General features: G+C 44.7%; 1 protein-coding gene across 1 annotated transcript in view; it reads right to left on the bottom strand.

Annotated features, from left to right (window-relative positions):
* LOC126230763 (uncharacterized) overlaps positions 1-18,879 on the bottom strand; it is a 436,134-nt gene that overhangs the window by 133,634 nt on the left and 283,621 nt on the right. Inside the window, exons 18-19 of the mRNA XM_049942407.1 lie at positions 16,846-17,047; positions 5,746-5,889 (exon numbers count right to left, since the gene is read on the bottom strand). Of these exons, the coding sequence (XP_049798364.1) occupies positions 5,746-5,889; positions 16,846-17,047 (346 nt within the window). The remainder of the gene's footprint in view (positions 1-5,745; positions 5,890-16,845; positions 17,048-18,879) is intronic.

Raw genomic sequence — 18,879 nt, 5'->3', positions numbered from 1 at the left:
AGAGGACCGGGACAGTGCAAGCGCACGTTCGAGTTCCCGCATAGTAAAGGGGGCATTATAAGTTTCCAGATTCAGCGAGTGGAAGGAAGGTCGCCAAGCCTCTTCTGCCTCTTTCCTGGGAAGGAAGGCAGGGTGGTAATGGGCGGAGCTTGAAACCTCCGCGAAAAACCGGCCGAAGGCGTTGGAGACAGCCACAGGATCAATGAGGACCTCATTACCTGAGGTCAGGCCAGGTACCGAGGAGTGGGCCTTAATGCTCGACAGCCGGCGCAGGCCACCCCAGACGACAGAAGAGAGAGTAAAACTGTTAAAGGAGCTGGTGAAAGAGGCCCAACAAGCCTTTTTGCTGTCTTTGATGACTCTACGGCATTGCGCTCGGAGTCGTTTGTATCCAATACAATTCGCCAACGTAGGATGGCGGCGAAAGGTGCGTAAAGCACGTCGTCGAGCACGGATAGCGTCTCTACGAGCCTCGTTCCACCAGGGGACGGAAACGCAACGTGAAGAAGAGGTAGTACGAGGAATGGAACGTTCGGCAGCATTGATGATAACAGCCGTGAGGTATTCGACCTGACTGTCACAACTGAGAAAATCGTGGTCCGGAAAGGTCGCCAGGGAGGAATAAAGATCCCAGTCAGCTTTCGGTATGTTCCAGCTCGAAGGACGTGGGGATGGGGTGTGGTGCAGGAGACGAACGACACAGGGGAAGTGGTCGCTCGAATAGGTGTCAGAAAGGACATACCACTCGAACCGACGGGCAAGAGTGGTAGAACAGATCGAGAGGTCCAAGTGGGAGTAGGTATGAGTAGAATCCGAGAGGAAAGTCGGGGCGCCAGTATTGAGGCAGACAAGATTGAGATGGTTGAAGACATCCGCCAAGAGTGAGCCTCTTTGACAGGATGCAGGAGAGCCCCAAAGGGATGATGGGCATTGAAGTCGCCAAACAATAAAAACGGCGGGGGAAGCTGAACAATCAGGTGTATCATGTCAGCCCGACTAACAGCGGATGACGATGGAGTGTAGATGGTACAAACTGAAAAAGTAAAAGCAGAAAGAGTAATATGGACAGCTATTGCTTGGAGTGGGGTGGTCAATGGGATGGGATGGTAATAGACATCGTCCCGAACGAGCAACATGACCCCACCATGAGCTGGGATACCGTCCACAGGGGTGAGGTCATACCGCACCGGGTAAAGGCAATACGGTCAGTCGGGCGCAACTTGGTTTCCTGGAGACCAAGGACGAGCGGACAGTGCAGGTGGAGGAGCAGTTGTAATTCCTCCCGATTAGATCGAATACCTCTTATGTTCCAATGTAACAAGGCCATCGCTAGTCAAAAAAGAGGGGGAACGAGACGGGGGAAGAGCTGGTCACCTCGACGGCCGCGGAGGGCCAGGTTTCGAGGGAACAACGCTACAACCGGCGGGAGGCGGATCCTGTTCCATCGAGTCGTCGCCAGCTGCGGCCGCTGTCCCTGGTGGTGTAGGAGGGGCAGCATCATTTGCCGACGAGAGGCCAGCTGAGCGGCTGGCAGCAGAGCGTCCCGGCGAAACTGAGGACGGCCGGGAGCAGCGACTCACGGATGGAGCGTCAGACGAAACGCGCCGGGGTGGAGAGGGGGATAGAGACTTCTTCTTGGGGGCCTTCTTGGAAGTCCGAGGAGGCACAGGGGTGGTGGGCTGGACCCGAAGAAGGTCCTCACGCGCGGGGTCCGTTTTGGAACGCCGGACCTCGGAAGCTGGGGCCCGGAACGTTTCCCCGATGGACGCCTGAGAAGAGGATCGCTTCTCAGGCAGCGGGGGGGGGGGGGAGGAGGGCGGAGGAAGGGTGGCCCCTGAGGCAGAGGGGCGGGGGCCACTGGGGGAGGAGGATTTGGAAGGGAGGGATTTGGGAGGCGGAGGCAGAGACCCCGGATGGGGGGAGGAGGCGGAGGGGGGACAGGATAGGGGTGAGGATACCGCGGAAGGAGGGGACACAACTGAGGCAAACGAAGTGGTCAACGGCACGGGATGGAGGTGGTCATACTTCTTCCTGGCCTCAGAATAAGAGAGACGATCCAAAGTTTTGAGTTCTTGTATCTTCTTCTCCTTCTGATATGCGGGGCAGTCTGAGGATCTAGGCGAGTGGATGCCAGGACAATTAACGCACCGAGGTGGTGGGGTGCATGTATGTTCCTCACGAAGAGGACCTCCACAATCGCCACAAAGGGGCTCAGCCTCACACCATGACGACATGTACCCAAAGCGCAAACACCAAAAACAGCGCATAGGAGGCGGGACGTAAGGTCGCACGTTGCACCGGTAGCACATCACCTTTACCTTCTCCGGGAGAACATCCCCCTCGAAGGCGAGGATAAAGGTCCCGGTGTCGATGTGACGGTCTTTGGGGCCGCGCTGGACTCCCCGGACGAAATTCACGCCTCGGCGCTCCAGGTTGGCCCTGAGCTCCTCACAGATTGCAGCAGGAGGTCCCGATGAAAAATAACCCCCTGCGTCCTATTTAGTGCCAGATGCGGGACAATGGACACTGGGATATCCCCTAGGTGGTCGCACGCCTGGAGCGCCGCCGACTGTGTGGCGGAGGTGGTCTTTATAAGAACGGACCCCAAACGCATCTTACTGAGAGCCTCGATTTCCCTGAAGATGTCCTCAATGTGCTGAACAAAGAACATGGGCTTGGAGGTGGCGAACGTCCCCCCATCAGTTCGAGAACAGACCAAATAGCGGGGGAAGTACTTCGCCCCAAGCCGGCGGGCCTGTCCCTCCTACCAGGGATTGGCCAAGGGGGAAAGGGCAGGAGAACCAGAACCAGAGACAGTACCTTTCCTTTTGAAAGACTCGGCCGCAGAGCGACCTGATACGTGTTGATGTTTCATCTGCGAAACGTCCGCCCCAATACCACCCACTCCGACCAGGGGCTCTCCCCACGGGCGCCACCCAGCCTCAGCAAGGGCCACCTGGCAGGATGACCGTTGCCGGGAGTCCTGATGCCCCAAGGAGACGGGCATCTACTCCTTGGCCGACGTGGGGAGGGTGCAGCTCAGGTATTGGCAGTACGATCCCTGTGTTGTCAGGGGGCTACAACCTAGAGGGTACATGACGACCCCACCACAACGGGCTGGCTACCGTGCTGGATTTCTGGTGCCATGGAAAGTCCATCATGATCGTAGGTGCAGATGGGGACGCACTATGGGCGTAACTTGTACAACCCATCAGGCGTTTAGGCCCAATTTGAGGAATAGTGGGTATGGTTACAACGCCGGTACAAATGCTGAGTGCCAAGGTCTTAGTGCACTGAGGACCAGTGGTACACCACGTAAGGCGTCCTTCCCCAAAAGGCTCGTACTTCTGTAGAATTTTGAAAAAAAATGGAGGTCGAACCCCAAGGGGGACCATCACATGGAAGGCCGAAACGGTTGAAACTCCTTTTAGTCGCCTCTTACGACAGGCAGGAATACCTCGGGCCTATTCTTACCCCAGACCCGCAGGGGGCGTTCTTAGTCTGTTGAGCTTATTTCGAAAGGTAGGTACGATCGTGTTAATATTTTTCCATTTGCAAATCCATCTGAAAAAATGACATTTCTTCTTTTGTTGACAGAAGTAACTTTAACAATGCTGGCCGACTTGAAATGTTAAGCAGTATACGCTGAGAAAGAAAGCGTTTGAAGTGGACTTTCGCACTACATGCAGATTATAGGGGCTAAAATTCGCGAGTCAGGAAGTGGTTTACAACAATATCGATAAGCTTCACGATTTTTCTTCTATAGTGCTTTCATTTACATACATTTGTACCACAATTTTTAATAGAATCAAATGCAGTTCCAAAATTTCGAAAAATATTATAATAATGCAGCTGCCGATATTTTGGAATACTAGTCAGAACGAACATATTGTAGCTGAGCAGAATTGAACCCCCCACCCCCCTCTCCCCGAAGAAAAAATTATCTACGCCCCTGGACACAAATATCTGTTTCACTATGACAATAAAGATAATAAATCTGCTGGCTGGAACACTATTTAAGAGATGGTCGCACTTGCAAGAGACTTCTATGTTAGCTGCTTTCACGAAAATTAAATGATTCAGAGAAGGTACGAGCACATGGAAAAAGTTCACATGTATGTGAGTGGTTCGAAGACTTCTTAAGTAATAGAACCCAGTATGTTGTCCTCGATGGCGAGCGTTCATCAGAGACTAGGATATCGTGAGGAGTGTGATATGAACGCTGTTGCCCTAGATATACATAAATGATTTGGCGGACGGGGTAGGCAGCAATCTGCCTTTGTTTGCTGATTATGCCGCAGTTACGGCAAGGTGTCGAAGTTGAGTGATTGTAGGAAGATACGACTTAGACAAAAGTCCTAGTTGGTGTGATGAAATACAGCTGGCTCTAAATATAGAAAAATGTAAGTTAATGAGCCGCGCGCGGTAGCCGTGCGGTCTGAGGCTTCTTGTCGCGGTCCGCGCGACTTCCTCCGTCGGAAGTTCGAGTCCTCCCTCGGGCATGGAAGAGTGTATTGTCCTTAGCACAAGTTAGTTTAAGTTAGTAAGTAGTGTGTAAACCTAGAGGCGATGACCTCAGCAGTTTGGTCCCATAGTCCTTACCACAAATTTCCAATTTGTAAGTTAATGGGGATAAGTAGGAAGAACAAACCTGTAATGTTCGGATACAGTATTAGTAATGTCCTGATTGCCACAGTCAAGTCGTTCAACTATCTGGACATAACGTTGCGAAGCTATATGAAATAGAACGAGCATGTGAGAACTGTGGCAGGGAAGACGAATGGTCGACTTCGGTTTCTTAGGAAACTTTAGAAAGGAGACCTTCACCTGTAAAGGGGACCGCATACAGGATGCTGGTGCGACCTATTCTTGCGTACTGCTCGAGGTTTTGCGATACGTACAGGTTGGATTGAAGGCAGACATTGAAGAAATTCAGATATGGGCTGCTAGATTTGTTACGGGTAGGTTCGAATAATACGCAGATGTTACGGACATGTTTCGGGAATATATATGGGAATCTCTGGAGGGAATACGTCATTCTTTCCGAGAAACACTACTGAAAAACTTTAGAGAACCGCCATTTCAAGCTGAAAGTCACACTATTCTATTGCCAGCAACATACATTGCGCTTCAGGACCACCAAGATAAGATAAGAGAAATTAGGATTCATTTAGAGGCATACAGATAGTCGTTTTTCCCTCGCTCTATTAGCGAGTGGAACAGAAAAGGAAATGACTAGCAGTGGCACAGAGTGCCCTCCGCTACGCACCGTACGGTGGCTTGCGGGGTGTCTGTACAGATATAGGTGTAGATGTAGAAGACATACGACTTCGGAAGCCTTATATCCACTTGTTTATTGAATTCAAAAACACGGGACTCTTAACTGTTAGACTTCCTAGGTGTCAGTATAATTACATCTGTATTGTAAACTTCCTGTCATAACTATAGTTAGTTGCGCTGAAGGGAAATCTGTCTGAGAATTGGTATCTGTAATGAAATCTCCCTCACGGGCTTACAATGCATTCGTCCGCTGTGCAATAAAAACTTTTGTAAATCGTGGTCCACAGAGAGGCACCTAAACACCAAAGTACCCTGTTTGTTCTGACAGCTGAAGTTACCCGAATATCCCTGCGGTAGGTGATGTAGCGGCATTGAGGATGACAAGTTTGTTTGTATGACCGGGAGAATTCACCACTAGATTTTCACAGTTTACCTACAAACCAGCCGTCAGTTCCATCCACTCACCCTTCATCCAATTCACTGTTTACACTGGACGCGAATACTACGAAAGTTGTAGGTAGGTCGACGTCCGGCAGAGATGCAATGATGTCCACCGTCGCTTCCTCAGACCCCACGTTCATAGCCACGACTGTCGCGTCGCTCTGTGTCCTGTAATACAGAAAGATGTTTGAATTATCATGCCAAATGGACTTAAGACTTCGTCCAAGGAAGAAAGAATGGAGACTGTTTTCAACGGGAAATTTTCTAACATTGTTACTTATAAGTTTGTATACTTTTGACAAATAGGTGTTTATGGTCGTCGCAGCAATGTGAAGGTATCATCATATCTGAATTAAATTCTATTGTTAAGTGGTCTAAACTGATATACAGGGAGATTCAAAAAGAATACCACAACTTTAGGAATTTAAAACTCTGCAACGACAAAAGGCAGAGCTAAGCACTATCTGTCGGCGAATTAAAGGAGCTATAAAGTTTCATTTAGTTGTACATTTGTTCGCTTGAGGCGCTGTTGACTAGGCGTCAGCGTCAGTTGATGCTAAGATGGCGACCGCTCAGCAGAAAGCTTTTTGTGTTATTGAGTACGGCAGAAGTGAATCGACGACAGTTGTTCAGCATGCATTTCGAACGAAGTATGGTGTTAAACCTCCTGATAGGTGGTGCATTAAACGTTGGTATAAACAGTTTACAGAGAATGGGTGTTTGTGCAAAGGGAAAAGTTCTGGACGGCCGAGAACAAGTGATGAAAATGTAGCACGCATCCAGCAAGCATTTGTTCGCAGCCCAGGAAAATCGACTCGCAGAGCTAGCAGAGAGCTGCAAATTCCACAATCAACTGTATGGAGAGTCCTACGAAAAAGGTTAGTTATGAAACCTGAACGTCAACTACCCGAGGCGATGGGTCGGCCGCCAGGCAGCCCGTGACAGAGCACTTCATCACAGGCCTCGAAGAAGCCCTGATCTTACCCCCTGCGGTTTTTTCTTATGGGGGTATGTTAAGGATATGGTGTTTCGGCCACCTCTCCCAGCCACCATTGATGATTTGAAACGAGAAATAACACCAGCTATCCAAACTGTTACGCCTGATATGCTACAGAGAGTGTGGAACGAGTTGGAGTATCGGGTTGATATTGCTCGTGTGTCTGGAGGGGGCCATATTGAACATCTCTGAACTTGTTTTTGAGTGAAAAAAAACCTTTTTAAATACTCTTTCTAATGATGTATAATAGAAGGTTATATTATGTTTCTTTCATTAAATACACATTTTTAAAGTTGTGGTATTCTTTTTGAATCACCCTGTATAACTGGAGAGGGGGTCATTGTTTTCTCCACAAAATACTTATAATAAACAAGTGGATGAAACTAATATGAATACCGTTTCTGGTAACTAATTCACCTTTCTGCTGCAAGAACTACACCAGACCGAAGTCCCTACAAAGCCATGACAGGGGCGTCATCTTTTGAAGCAACATGTCTCATTTGCACTACAGGCACATTAACGCCGCTGAAGTACAGGTCTGCACACCCAAGGAATTGGAGAGGCCAGGGTGACGCGGGTCGTAATGAGGCTTCAATCGACACTGAATATCGTAGCGCGTTCTATGCCGTGTTCGTCATAAGAGTGAACCTCATGTAAACATTACGCCACGAATTCTTCCACGTCTGCTTGAATCTCATTGGATTTCGTTTCACGTGGAGCGGAAGCCAAGCTCTATCCACAGTCAAGTATGATCATAAAGATACTTATCATGCTGTGTTACACGCACGTAGACAGCAATAATGCGGGACAGCAGATTTACCAGCACATTTAACTTGGAGAAAACCGACCAGCCAGCTGGTCCAGTTGACCTGGAATGATATGAGCAGTTGCAGCCCAAACGTTAAAAGAGACGAGCAGAGAAATAATACAGCTTCGAATGTCACTTAATTTTTAAAGAGAATGAAACAATATTCGGCAAAACTCCAGCACTACTGCACGCTTCTTAGGTGACCAGACGGAAAGTATAAAATGCTCTCGTCACACCTAACATAGCATTCCAGTTAAAAACAAGAGTGATGAAAATTTCTAACATAAACAAAAAGCAATTCTTCTGAACGAGCTATGTGTGATGCAAAAGCGTACCGCAGGGGTTTCATCGTATTGTTCAATACTGAAGCAACTGAAAGTATTAATTACATTCAGTCGTCTAATAATCTTTTAGCTCCTTCCTTATCCAAATGTGAGCAATATATTTCAGTTCTGAAGCTCTCATCTGCTACGTTGATAACGAGTCGATCAACAATAGAATCCGCGAACCCACCCAGGTGCCACATTTTCTGCACTTCTTTCATGATGTGGCGTTTTATAGCCCGGCGTCGTTCGGCAGTGACATGTGAGAAAGCTGCATGCGTTAGTGCCGGTACGTCTGCCAGTTTAACGGTCTTGTTATTTCTGTCGACAAATCCCCTACTCGGTTCATATCGTAGTGGCACAGTGGGATATGTAAAAATGCAGCATTTGTATGGCGTGCTTAATGCTGTGAAAATGATTCCTTTTCATGTTTCTACGACACTTATCATTCCGGTTCGTGTGAGAGTGCATCTGTGGTATAAAACAATGGACACAGTATATAAGAACAGAGTATTTGGTTTTTCATTTTTGGCCTAAAAATTAAACTGTTATGTTTTCTTAATTTGAGCTACTTTTATCAACAATCTTTAATAAAATATCGATAGCTAAGAATTTACATTTCAAATAAAACAGGAACCTCGCGTGCAATATTTAATTAGAAACAAGACGACACGCATTATTCATAAAAAAATTATGATGAGTTTTACAATTACGTAATGTAGTTACTTCAAATTGAACGAAAAAAGGGATGACCAAGGCGCGACTTGAACCACCGAGTCATGAACTGCAGCAGACAATTAACCTACTATGCTACCGATTCCGCAACACAGCTAGTGTATAGCTGTAGCAAATGCCATCGCTCAGAAAGCTTCAAAGCCGACGTTTTATGTAAATTTATGAACAACGTTAAGAACAATCTATTTCTCGGCACTTTTTAACCATGTTGCACACGCATGTTTCACTAGAGAGCAGCCATTTCCATACTGCTTATTAACAGCGCGACAAGCAGAGCACAACAGTACAGAGACTGTTACCGCACACGACTTATGAAATAAAACCTACAAAACTAAAGCGTGATTAAGAAAAATGTTGATGTCTGTTAATACATTAGAATATCTTAAAGTTTCATTTAACATAAATTAGCAATAGCATATCTAATTTATGAGTATGACGTACTTCCAAGAGCGTAAGAATACCAGTTACGGCTTCTGACCAATCATAGCGTTTGTGTTTGTTTACATCAGGTTTATTCTTAATGATGAACAGAGCATAGAGCCAGAGGATTGAGCTCTGTAGCCAGGAACGACAGGGAAAACGTGTGCCGACAGAGACTGCGTCTATCTAAACTCGGCGAAAATTTTAGATTTCGTTAGTCTACAGTACCGACAGAGCAGGCAGTAAATTACGGGCCTGAGGTGCCACTGAGTAACTGTGTAAAAACTCCGACAGAAAAACTGTCAGATAGATATCTTTGAGTGACTGAACATTTGTAGGCCTAGAAATATAGGGTATTTCAAAAACATTTCGCTGATTTCAAAGACTATATCTCGTACATGAATGAAGGTGGAGGCTTGGGATGAATATTAACGTACGAATCAAAACAGAACCTTTAACTTGGCGATGTAGTTGAGTTCATACATCCTGTGGTTGTCGACAGCGATCTCCTATGCGCAATTAACTCGCTCGCTCGTTCTTTACACGATGTGAGTTCGATATCAATACACAGCACCAAAAAGCGTTTTGCCTTCCCCATTTCAACGCGATCAATTGAGTTACAAATGTGTGGCGTGATATTTCACGAGAATACGGCACTGCACCTTCTCCCCTGCAGCTCAAAGCATTCGACTATGGGACCAGAAGTTTCAAGACACTGGCTGTTTATGTAACTCCACAGGTCGCCCGGTGTGCTCGCTCACGACTAAGAGCTATTTCAACAGAGCTTTGCAGTCAGTCCACAGAAAACTACTCATGGTGCGAACCAGGACTTTACCTTTACCCACGTGTCTGTCTGGAGTTTGTCACGCTGATGTTTATGTTTCTTACCATACAGGACTCAGTTGTTACAATCACTCGACGACGATGGAAAACAACAATGTGCTGAGTGTTGTGAATTCCTTCTGGGCATGGAAATGAAATATACTAATTTCATTTCACATTTAGCGTTCAGTGATGAGGCAACCGGATTTTTGCATTTTGTTATTATTTTTTTATGGTGCACGAAGTTTAGACTCAAATGTCAATGGCCCAAAGCTGTTCGATGGAACTCTCAAAAATTCTCGAGAGAATCGACTTTGAAGTTTTCCGAGTAACCTTATTTACATAAATTATGGCGATTAAGGGACGGGCCGTGTGATTGAGTCAATAGTGTTCAAGAATGACGGGTTATCAATGGATCGCTGGCTCATATCTCGCTACGGACTTTTCTATTCGTGGTACTTTTTCGTTTAATTTCGAGTATCTATATCATTTAAATATAAATTTCATAAAATATATGCTAATTAACGCATATGCATTCAATAATTTTATGAATAATGCACATCTCCTTTTTTTCTAATTAAATATTACACGCCAAATTCCAATTTTTATTCGAAATATAAATTCTTAATTATCGGTATTTTATGAGACTGTCAATAAATCCGTATTTTTTAATTCAAACAGATCTTTATTGAAATGAACCAAAGGCCTTGCCGCAGTGGTAACACTGTTTCCCGTCGATCACCGAAGTTAAGCGCTGTCGGGCTTGGCTAGCACTCAGATAGGTGACCATTCGCGTCCGCAGAGCGTTGATAGCAAGTGGGGTGTATTCAGCCCGTGTGAGGATGATTGAGGAGTTACTTGACTGGGAAGCAGCGGCTCCGGTCACGAAAACTGACAACGGCCGAAAGAGCGACGTGCTGACCACATGCCCCTCCATATACCATCCATTTACGCCTATTGGCTGAGGATAACGCGGCGGTCAGTCGGTACCGTAGGAGCTTTCGAGGCATGCTCTGTGCATTGAAATAAAACGTGCGAACGGCATTTCTAGCCAGTAGACCCTTTATGGAGCTGTTCAGCCGCCTAGTGCAAGTCTTTTATTTGACGCCACTTCGGCGATTTCCTCGACGATGATGGTGACTGTAAATTACACACCTAACCCCGAGAGGAGAAAATCCCTAACCCGGCCAGGATTCGAAATCGGAGTCCCACAATCGACAATCAGTAACGCTAACCACAAGGAGACAAGATGGTGACACAATCTTTATTGACCATCTTTTACAAACTAACGACAATTAAGAGTTTACATCTGCAATGTGTACGATATGTAGTAGAAACAAGAAGACGTTCATTTTTCGTAATAAGTGACGATCAGATTGCGCTAATTAGCATATATTTGAGTAATTTTATATTTAAATTGTGTAAGTATTCGAACTGAAGGAAACACCAAAACGAAAAAGAAGATGACGAAGATTCGAACCTGAGTACCCAGTTGTTATACCAAGACGCTACCGAATTTCTTTTATTCCTCAAAAACAGTAACAAAAATGGCTAGCTTAGAATGAAATTCCATAAACAATGTGACAGATAATTGCAGTCATAAATTACAGCATTCATAGAATGAGGAATGATATTCAGTCTTTAGCAGTAGCACACATTTAGCACATTCACTGTCACCGTCAGAGTGAACCACGCGACACGTCACGAAAATGAACTTCTCTTCACTGGCTTATAGTTCCTTTGAAATCTTCAGAGTCGATTTCCTCCAGTAATTTTGAGAGTTGTATCTAACAGCTTTGGCCATTGCTATATGAGTTCTGAACTTCACGTGACATAAATATAAAAAATTACAAGAATCAGACTGATGGGTGATGTTCTTGTCAGGTCCATTCAAACGGGAACGTTAACCACCTATTTTTTCCAGCTTTTTCGGAACAGGAATCACGTACGTGGAAAAGATGAAGATTTGGTTTTCTCCGCAATTGCGAGAACATACCGAAAATTCCAGTTTTGAACATAATGGAGCACCACTCACAGATATCTGAATGTGGCAACGTTTAGGTTTGTCTATAAATAATTCTTCTGGTATCGAATATTTTTTCCATGTTTAAATCGAGCAGGTAGGTTAGAAAATTTAAAAAGGGAAATGGGTAGGTTAAAGTTAGATATAGTGGGAATTAGTGAAGTTCGGTGGCAGGAGGAACAAGACTTTTGGTCAGGTGATTACAGGGTTATAAATACAAAATCAAATAGGGGTAATGCAGGAGTAGGTTTAATAATGAATAAAAAAACAGGAGTGCGAGTTAGCTACTACAAACAGCATAGTGAACGCATTATTGTGGCCAAGATAGACACATAGCCCATGCCTACTACAGTAGTACAAGTTTATATGCCAACTAGCTCTGCAGATGATGAAGAAATTGATGAAACGTATAACGAGATAAAAGAAATTATTCAGGTAGTGAAGGGAGACGAAAATTTAATAGTCATGGGTGACTGGAATTCGTCAGTAGGAAAAGGGAGAGAAGGAAACATAGTAGGTGAATATGGATTGGGGGGAAGAAATGAAAGAGGAAGCCGCCTTTTAGAATTTTGCACAGAGCATAATTGAATATAGCTAACACTTGGTTCAAGAATCATAAAAGAAGGTTGTATACCTGGAAGAATCCTGGAGATACTAAAAGGTATCAGATAGATTATATAATGGTAAGACAGAGATTTAGGAACCAGGTTTTAAATTGTAAGACATTTCCAGGGGCAGATGTGGATTCTGACCACAATCTATTGGTTATGAGCTGCAGATTGAAACTGAAGAAACTGCAAAAAGGTGGGAATTTAAGGAGATGGGACCTGGATAAACTGAAAGAACCAGAGGTTGTAGAGAGTTTCAGGGAGAGCATAAGGGAACAATTGACAGGAATGGGAGAAAGAAATACAGTAGAAGAAGAATGGGTAGCTCTGAGGGATGAAGTAGTGAAGGCAGCAGAGGATCAAGTAGGTAAAAAGACGAGGGCTAGTAGAAATCCTTGGGTAACAGAAGAAATATTGGATTTAATTGATGAAAGGAGAAAATATAAAAATGCAGTAAATGAAGCAGGCAAAAAGGAATACAAACGTCTCAAAAATGAGATCGACAGGAAGTGCAAAATGGCTAAGCAGGGATGGCTAGAGGAAAATTAAACAGACCTTTGGAGAGAAGAGAACCACTTGTATGAATATCAAGAGCTCAGATGGCAACCCAGTTCTAAGCAAAGAAGGGAAGGCAGAAAGGTGGAAGGAGTATATAGAGGGTTTATACAAGGGCGATGTACTTGAGGACAATATTATGGAAATGGAAGAGGATGTAGATGAAGACGAAATGGGAGATAAGATACTGCGTAAAGAGTTTGACAGAGCACTGAAAGACCTGAGTCGAAACAAGGCCCCGGGAGTAGACAACATTCCATTAGAACTACTGATGGCCTTGGGAGAGCCAGTCATGACAAAACTCTACCATCTGGTGAGCAAGATGTATGAGACAGGCGAAATACCCTCAGACTTCAAGAAGAATATAATAATTCCAATCCCAAAGAAAGCACGTGTTGACAGATGTGAAAATTACCGAACTATCAGTTTAATAAGTCACAGCTGCAAAATACTAACGCGAATTCTTTACAGACGAATGGAAAAAGTGGTAGAAGCCAACCTCGGGGAAGATCAGTTTGGATTCCGTAGAAATGTTGGAACACGTGAGGCAATACTAACCTTACGATTTATCTTAGAAGAAAGATTAATAAAAGGCAAACCTACGTTTCTAGCATTTGTAGACTTAGAGAAAGCTTTCGACGATGTTAACTGGAATACTCTCTTTCAATTTCTGAAGGTGGCAGGGGTAAAATACAGGGATCGAAAGGCTATTTACAGTTTGTACAGAAACCAGATGGCAGTAATAAGACTCGAGGGGCATGAAAGGGAAGCAGTGGTTGGGAAAGGAGTGAGACAGGGTTGTAGCCTCTCCCCGATGTTATTCAATCTGTATATTGAGCAAGCAGTGAAGGAAACAAAAGAGAAGTTCGGAGTAGGCATTAAAATCCATGGAGAAGAAATAAAAACTTTGAGTTTCGCCAATGATATTGTAATTCTGTCAGAGACAGCAAAGGACTTGGAAGAGCAGTTGAACGGAATGGACAGTGTCTTGAAAGGAGGATATAAGATGAACATCAACAAAAGCAAAACGAGGATAATGGAATGTAGTCAAATTAAATCGGGCGATGCTGAGGGAATTAGATTAGGAAATGAGACACTTAAAGTAGTCAAGGAGTTTTGCTAATTGGGGAGTAAAATAACTGATGATGTTCGAAGTAGAGAGGATATAGAAAGTAGACTGGCAATAGCAAGGAAATCGGTTCTGAAGAAGAGAACTTTGTTAACATCCAGTATAGATTTAAGTGTCAGGAAGTCGTTTCTGAAAGTATTTGTATGGAGTGTAGCCGTGTATGGAAGTGAAGCATGGACGATAAATAGTTTGGACAAGAAGAGAATAGAAGCTTTCGAAATGTGGTGCTACAGAAGAATTCTGAAGATAAGGTGGGTAGATCACGTAACTAATGAGGAGGTATTGAATAGGATTGGGGAGAAGAGAAGTTTGTGGCACAACATGACTAGAAGAAGGGATCGGTTGGTAGGACATGTTTTGAGGCATCAAGGGATCACAAATTTAGCATTGGAGGGCAGCGTTGAGGGTAAAAATCGTAGCGGGAGACCAAGAGATGAATACACTAAGCAGATTCAGAAGGATGTAGGTTGCAGTAGGTACTGGGAGATGAAGAAGCTTGCGCAGGATATAGTAGCATGGAGAGCTGCATCAACCAGTCTCAGGACTGAAGACCACAACAACAACAACAAACAAAGTGTACAGCAAGTTGTGTGTGATGTTTAGTGTGTGTGAGACTCAGCATGAATGGACCATAAGAAATGAAGCAGACTCTCGCATATCGACGACATTACGTAGAAATGTCATGGTATACACAAAAAACTCACTTTGAAATGGGATTCATTTCCCGAAACGAGTCGTGTGAAAAGTACCGTAAATGAAGAAATCGTCACTGGTAACAGAATTATTATTTATAAACAAACCTATTCATTTCAGTTTCGCAGCTTTCAAAACCATTTATAAGGCATCAAATCAGAGTAACAGTGTTTCTTAACAGTGATCTGCCTCAACGATGAATCGGTCGTATGTACGAGTAGTATACGGATCTTGAGTTTCACTGTCGGCCTCCATGGTCGCCTTATTTCATGGTGTGTGGGCTTCTTGTGGGTTATGAAAGACTGTGCCTATGTGCTTTCCATTCCACATACTTTGGGATGAACTTCGACGCAGAAAAGAAAAAGAAATGAATGCAGTATCTCCAGACGTGATGGCAAAAGTCTGGGCGGAATTTGACTCCCGCCGATAGAGAGTACACTTAACATTTGCGAAAGTTAAACGAAAACTATGCTCTAAAACTAATTGTAAAAATCACCCCAAGATTTTATGTGTATGCATGTAAAAAATACTCCCTTGTACTTTCGGATGGTTCTTTTTAAAATATAAAAGTTTTTCGTCCTTTTCATTGTTCTTCTTTCTTCTAGTTTCACACACTTGCCTGTTATGTTTTCTTGTGCACTGCTTTCATGCTCTGTGACAGTTATTTAACCTCTCCACCCGTTTCTTGATGTATCTACTGATCTTTTTCCTGTTGGTCAACAGTTAGTTATAATTTTACGCATCCTATTTTCATCCATGCTTGTGACATGTCTCTTCATTTATTTCTATACTCATGGATCTGTTCATTTACGCTTTCAGGCCCTCGTTCCTGTCTTCATTCATGTACAACACACACTCTTGTGAAATCAGATGAGTCTTTTTGAAAAGTCCAGTAATAATGGTGAAGGGAGACATATGCAGACGCAGCAGCGGCAACAGCAGCAGTAGTAGTAGTAGTAGCAATAATATGGATGATGATGGTGGCAGTGTTACCTTACTAATAGTAATTGCAGATAGAAAATATGGTCTATTGTAGAATACTGGGTAGTGGGCTATAATAAAGAGCAAAAAATAGAGAGTAGTTTTTAACAAAATGGTTCAAATTGCTCTGAGCACTATGGGACTTAACATCTTAGGTCATCAGTCCCCTAGAACTTAGAACTACTTAAACCTAACTAACCTAAGGACATCACACATATCCATGCCCGAGGCAGGATTCGAACCTGCGACCGCAGCAGTCCCGCTGTTCCGGACCGCAGCGCGTAGAACAGCACGGCCACCGCGGCCGGCAGTTTTTAACAGGAAGTCATCGTGATAATGTGTATTCCACATTTAAAAAGCCTTGTTAACCTATCAGGTGGTCATAATTAAACTGCAGCTACTCACAGACGTTCAGTGTAATTATTCTATGGCAGCGAAACTTGGTAGATATGCTAATGCGTTAATGTGTAACTGATTTACTCTGGAAAAAACACACAAAAGTCTAATGTAAACTGTAATTATCGTACGGCAGCGAAACTTGGTAGATATACTAAAGCGTTGATGTGGAACGGATCTACTCAGGAAAAAAATTATTTCCACTTTCGGCCACCACGTGCAAATCTGGCAATGAACAGCAACTCACTGACGTCACCGGTGCTTATATTTAACAAGCTGTAAGCGGCGTTAACAATAAAATCAACATTGTCATTCTCGCTTATTTTAGCTTTTCTGCCCACACCCCTTCCCAATACATTGCAGGTGAAAACATTTCTATACAAATTTCCTCCATTCACAGCGACAGATTTGCACCGTGTTGCCAAAATTGGGGCTATGTTTTTCCAGTGTAAGTCGGTTCCGAAAGTAACGCATTGGAATATCTACCAAGTTTCGCTTCTGTACGATAATTACAGCCCACCTCTGACCTCTGTGGGTAGCTGTACACTGATTATAACCGCCGGGTACTTTAATGCGGATTATACATGAAAATGCAAATCTACAAGGTTGGTAGGACCGTGCAAGTGGAACCTACTGCCCCCTGCTGAAGAGGAAGACGCTGCCCGTGCTGGTGACGGTGGCGTTGCTGTTGTGGAGGGACTCGTCCTGCCGCAGCTGCGCCAGCAGGCGGTACGTCTTGATGTGGCTGCGGCCGTCCACCGAGTCCTGGAGTGCGGCGTTCACAGTCGGGTAGTTGGGGTTCACAGGCAGCCACGTCACGTCCGCCGTGCTGAAGCCTGCGCACAAGAGGCGAGCATACGCCACCGCAGCCTCGCACGCGTATTGTAGTCTAAAACTAAAACAAGCTCTTTCACTGTGAAAAATAGATGCTATTCTTTCCGTTTGCATTTCCGTATCCTGAGAGTTGCAATTATTTCTTTCCAATATAACTAATATCGATTTCCAACCCACGATATTTTATTTTTTAGGCATTTAGATACTAATACCAATTGCCGGCCGGGGTGGCCGAGCGGTTCTAGGCGCTACAGTGTGGAACCGCTTGACCGCTACGGTCGCAGGTTCGAATCCTGCCTCGGGCATGGATGTGTGTGCTGTCCTTAGGTTAGTTAGGTTTAAGTAGTTCTCAGTTCTAGGGGACTGATGACCTCAGCAGTTAGGTCCCATAGTGCTCAGAGACATCATCACTAATACCAATTCAGCTACAAGTAACACAGGTCAACGCTGAAAGAACGTTTTTTGACTAAAGTGGGATATTTTTGTGATTTTTAATCATCTGGATTTTAATATGATAAAAAATGCCGTATCACCCACTATTTGTTTTACAACGAATTCAGTATCTGAAAAATGCATATCAGCAATTTTAATTACGGGGGTTGGAACTTTAATAGTGGCTACTATTTATTTACAGCTCGTACAAAATACAGTATTGGCCTTTACAATTGCTACACCAAGAAGAAATGCAGATGATGAACGGGTATTCATTGGACAAATATATTATACAAGAACTGACATGTGATTATATTTGCACGCAATTTGGGTGCATAGATCCTGAGAAATCAGTACCCAGAGCAACCACATCTGGCCGTAATAACGGCCTTGATACGCCTGGGCATTGAGTCAAACAGAGCGTGGATGGCGTGTACAGGTACAGCTGCCCATGCAGCTTCAACACGATACCACAGTTCATTAAGAGTATTGGCTGGCGTATTGTGACGAGCCAGTTCCTCGGCCACCATTGACCAGATCTGGAGAATGTGCTGGTCAGGGCAGCAGTCGAACATTTTCTGTATCCAGAAAGGACCGTACTGGACCTGCAACATGCGGTCGTGCATTGTCCTGCTGAAATGTAGGGGTTTCGCAGGGATCGAATGAAGGGTAAAGCCACGGGTCGTAACACAGCTGAAATGTAACGTCCACTGTTCAAAGTGCCGTCAATGCGAACAAGAGGTGACCGAGACGTGTAACCAATGGCACTCCACACCATCACTCCGGGTGATACGCCAGTATGGCGATGACGAATACACGCTTCCAATGTCCGTTCACCGCGATGTCGCCAAACACGGAAGCGACCATCATGATGCTGGAAACAAAACCTGGATTCATCCGAAAAAAATGACGTTTTGCCTTTCGTGGCCCCTGGTTCGTCGTTGAGTACACCATTGCAGGCGCTTCTGTCTGTGATGCTGCGTCAAGGGTAACCGCAGCCATGGTCTCTGAGCTGATAGTCCATGCTGCTGCAAACGTTGTCCAACTGTTCGTGTAGATGGTTGTTGTCATGCAAACGTCACCATCTGTTGACTCAGGGATCGAGACGTGGCTGCACGATCCGTTACAGCTATGCAGATAAGATGCCGGTCGTCTCGACTGCTAGTGATACGAGACCGTTGGGATCCAGCACGGCGTTCCGTATTATCCTACTGTACCCACCGATTCCATATTCCGCTAACAGTCATTGGATCTCGACCAACACGAGCAGCAGTGTCGCGATACGATAAACCGCAATCGTGATAGGCTACAATCCGACCTTTTTAAGTAGGCTGTTTAGGTTTTTATATTGGTAACGCCACGTAGCGCTCTGTATGAAAATCACTGGCTGTGCTATGTGCAG

The sequence above is a fragment of the Schistocerca nitens genome, chromosome 1 (genome assembly GCF_023898315.1).
Source record: "Schistocerca nitens isolate TAMUIC-IGC-003100 chromosome 1, iqSchNite1.1, whole genome shotgun sequence".
NCBI lineage: Eukaryota > Metazoa > Arthropoda > Insecta > Orthoptera > Acrididae > Schistocerca > Schistocerca nitens.
This window is presented reverse-complemented; position numbering and strand designations above follow the sequence as displayed.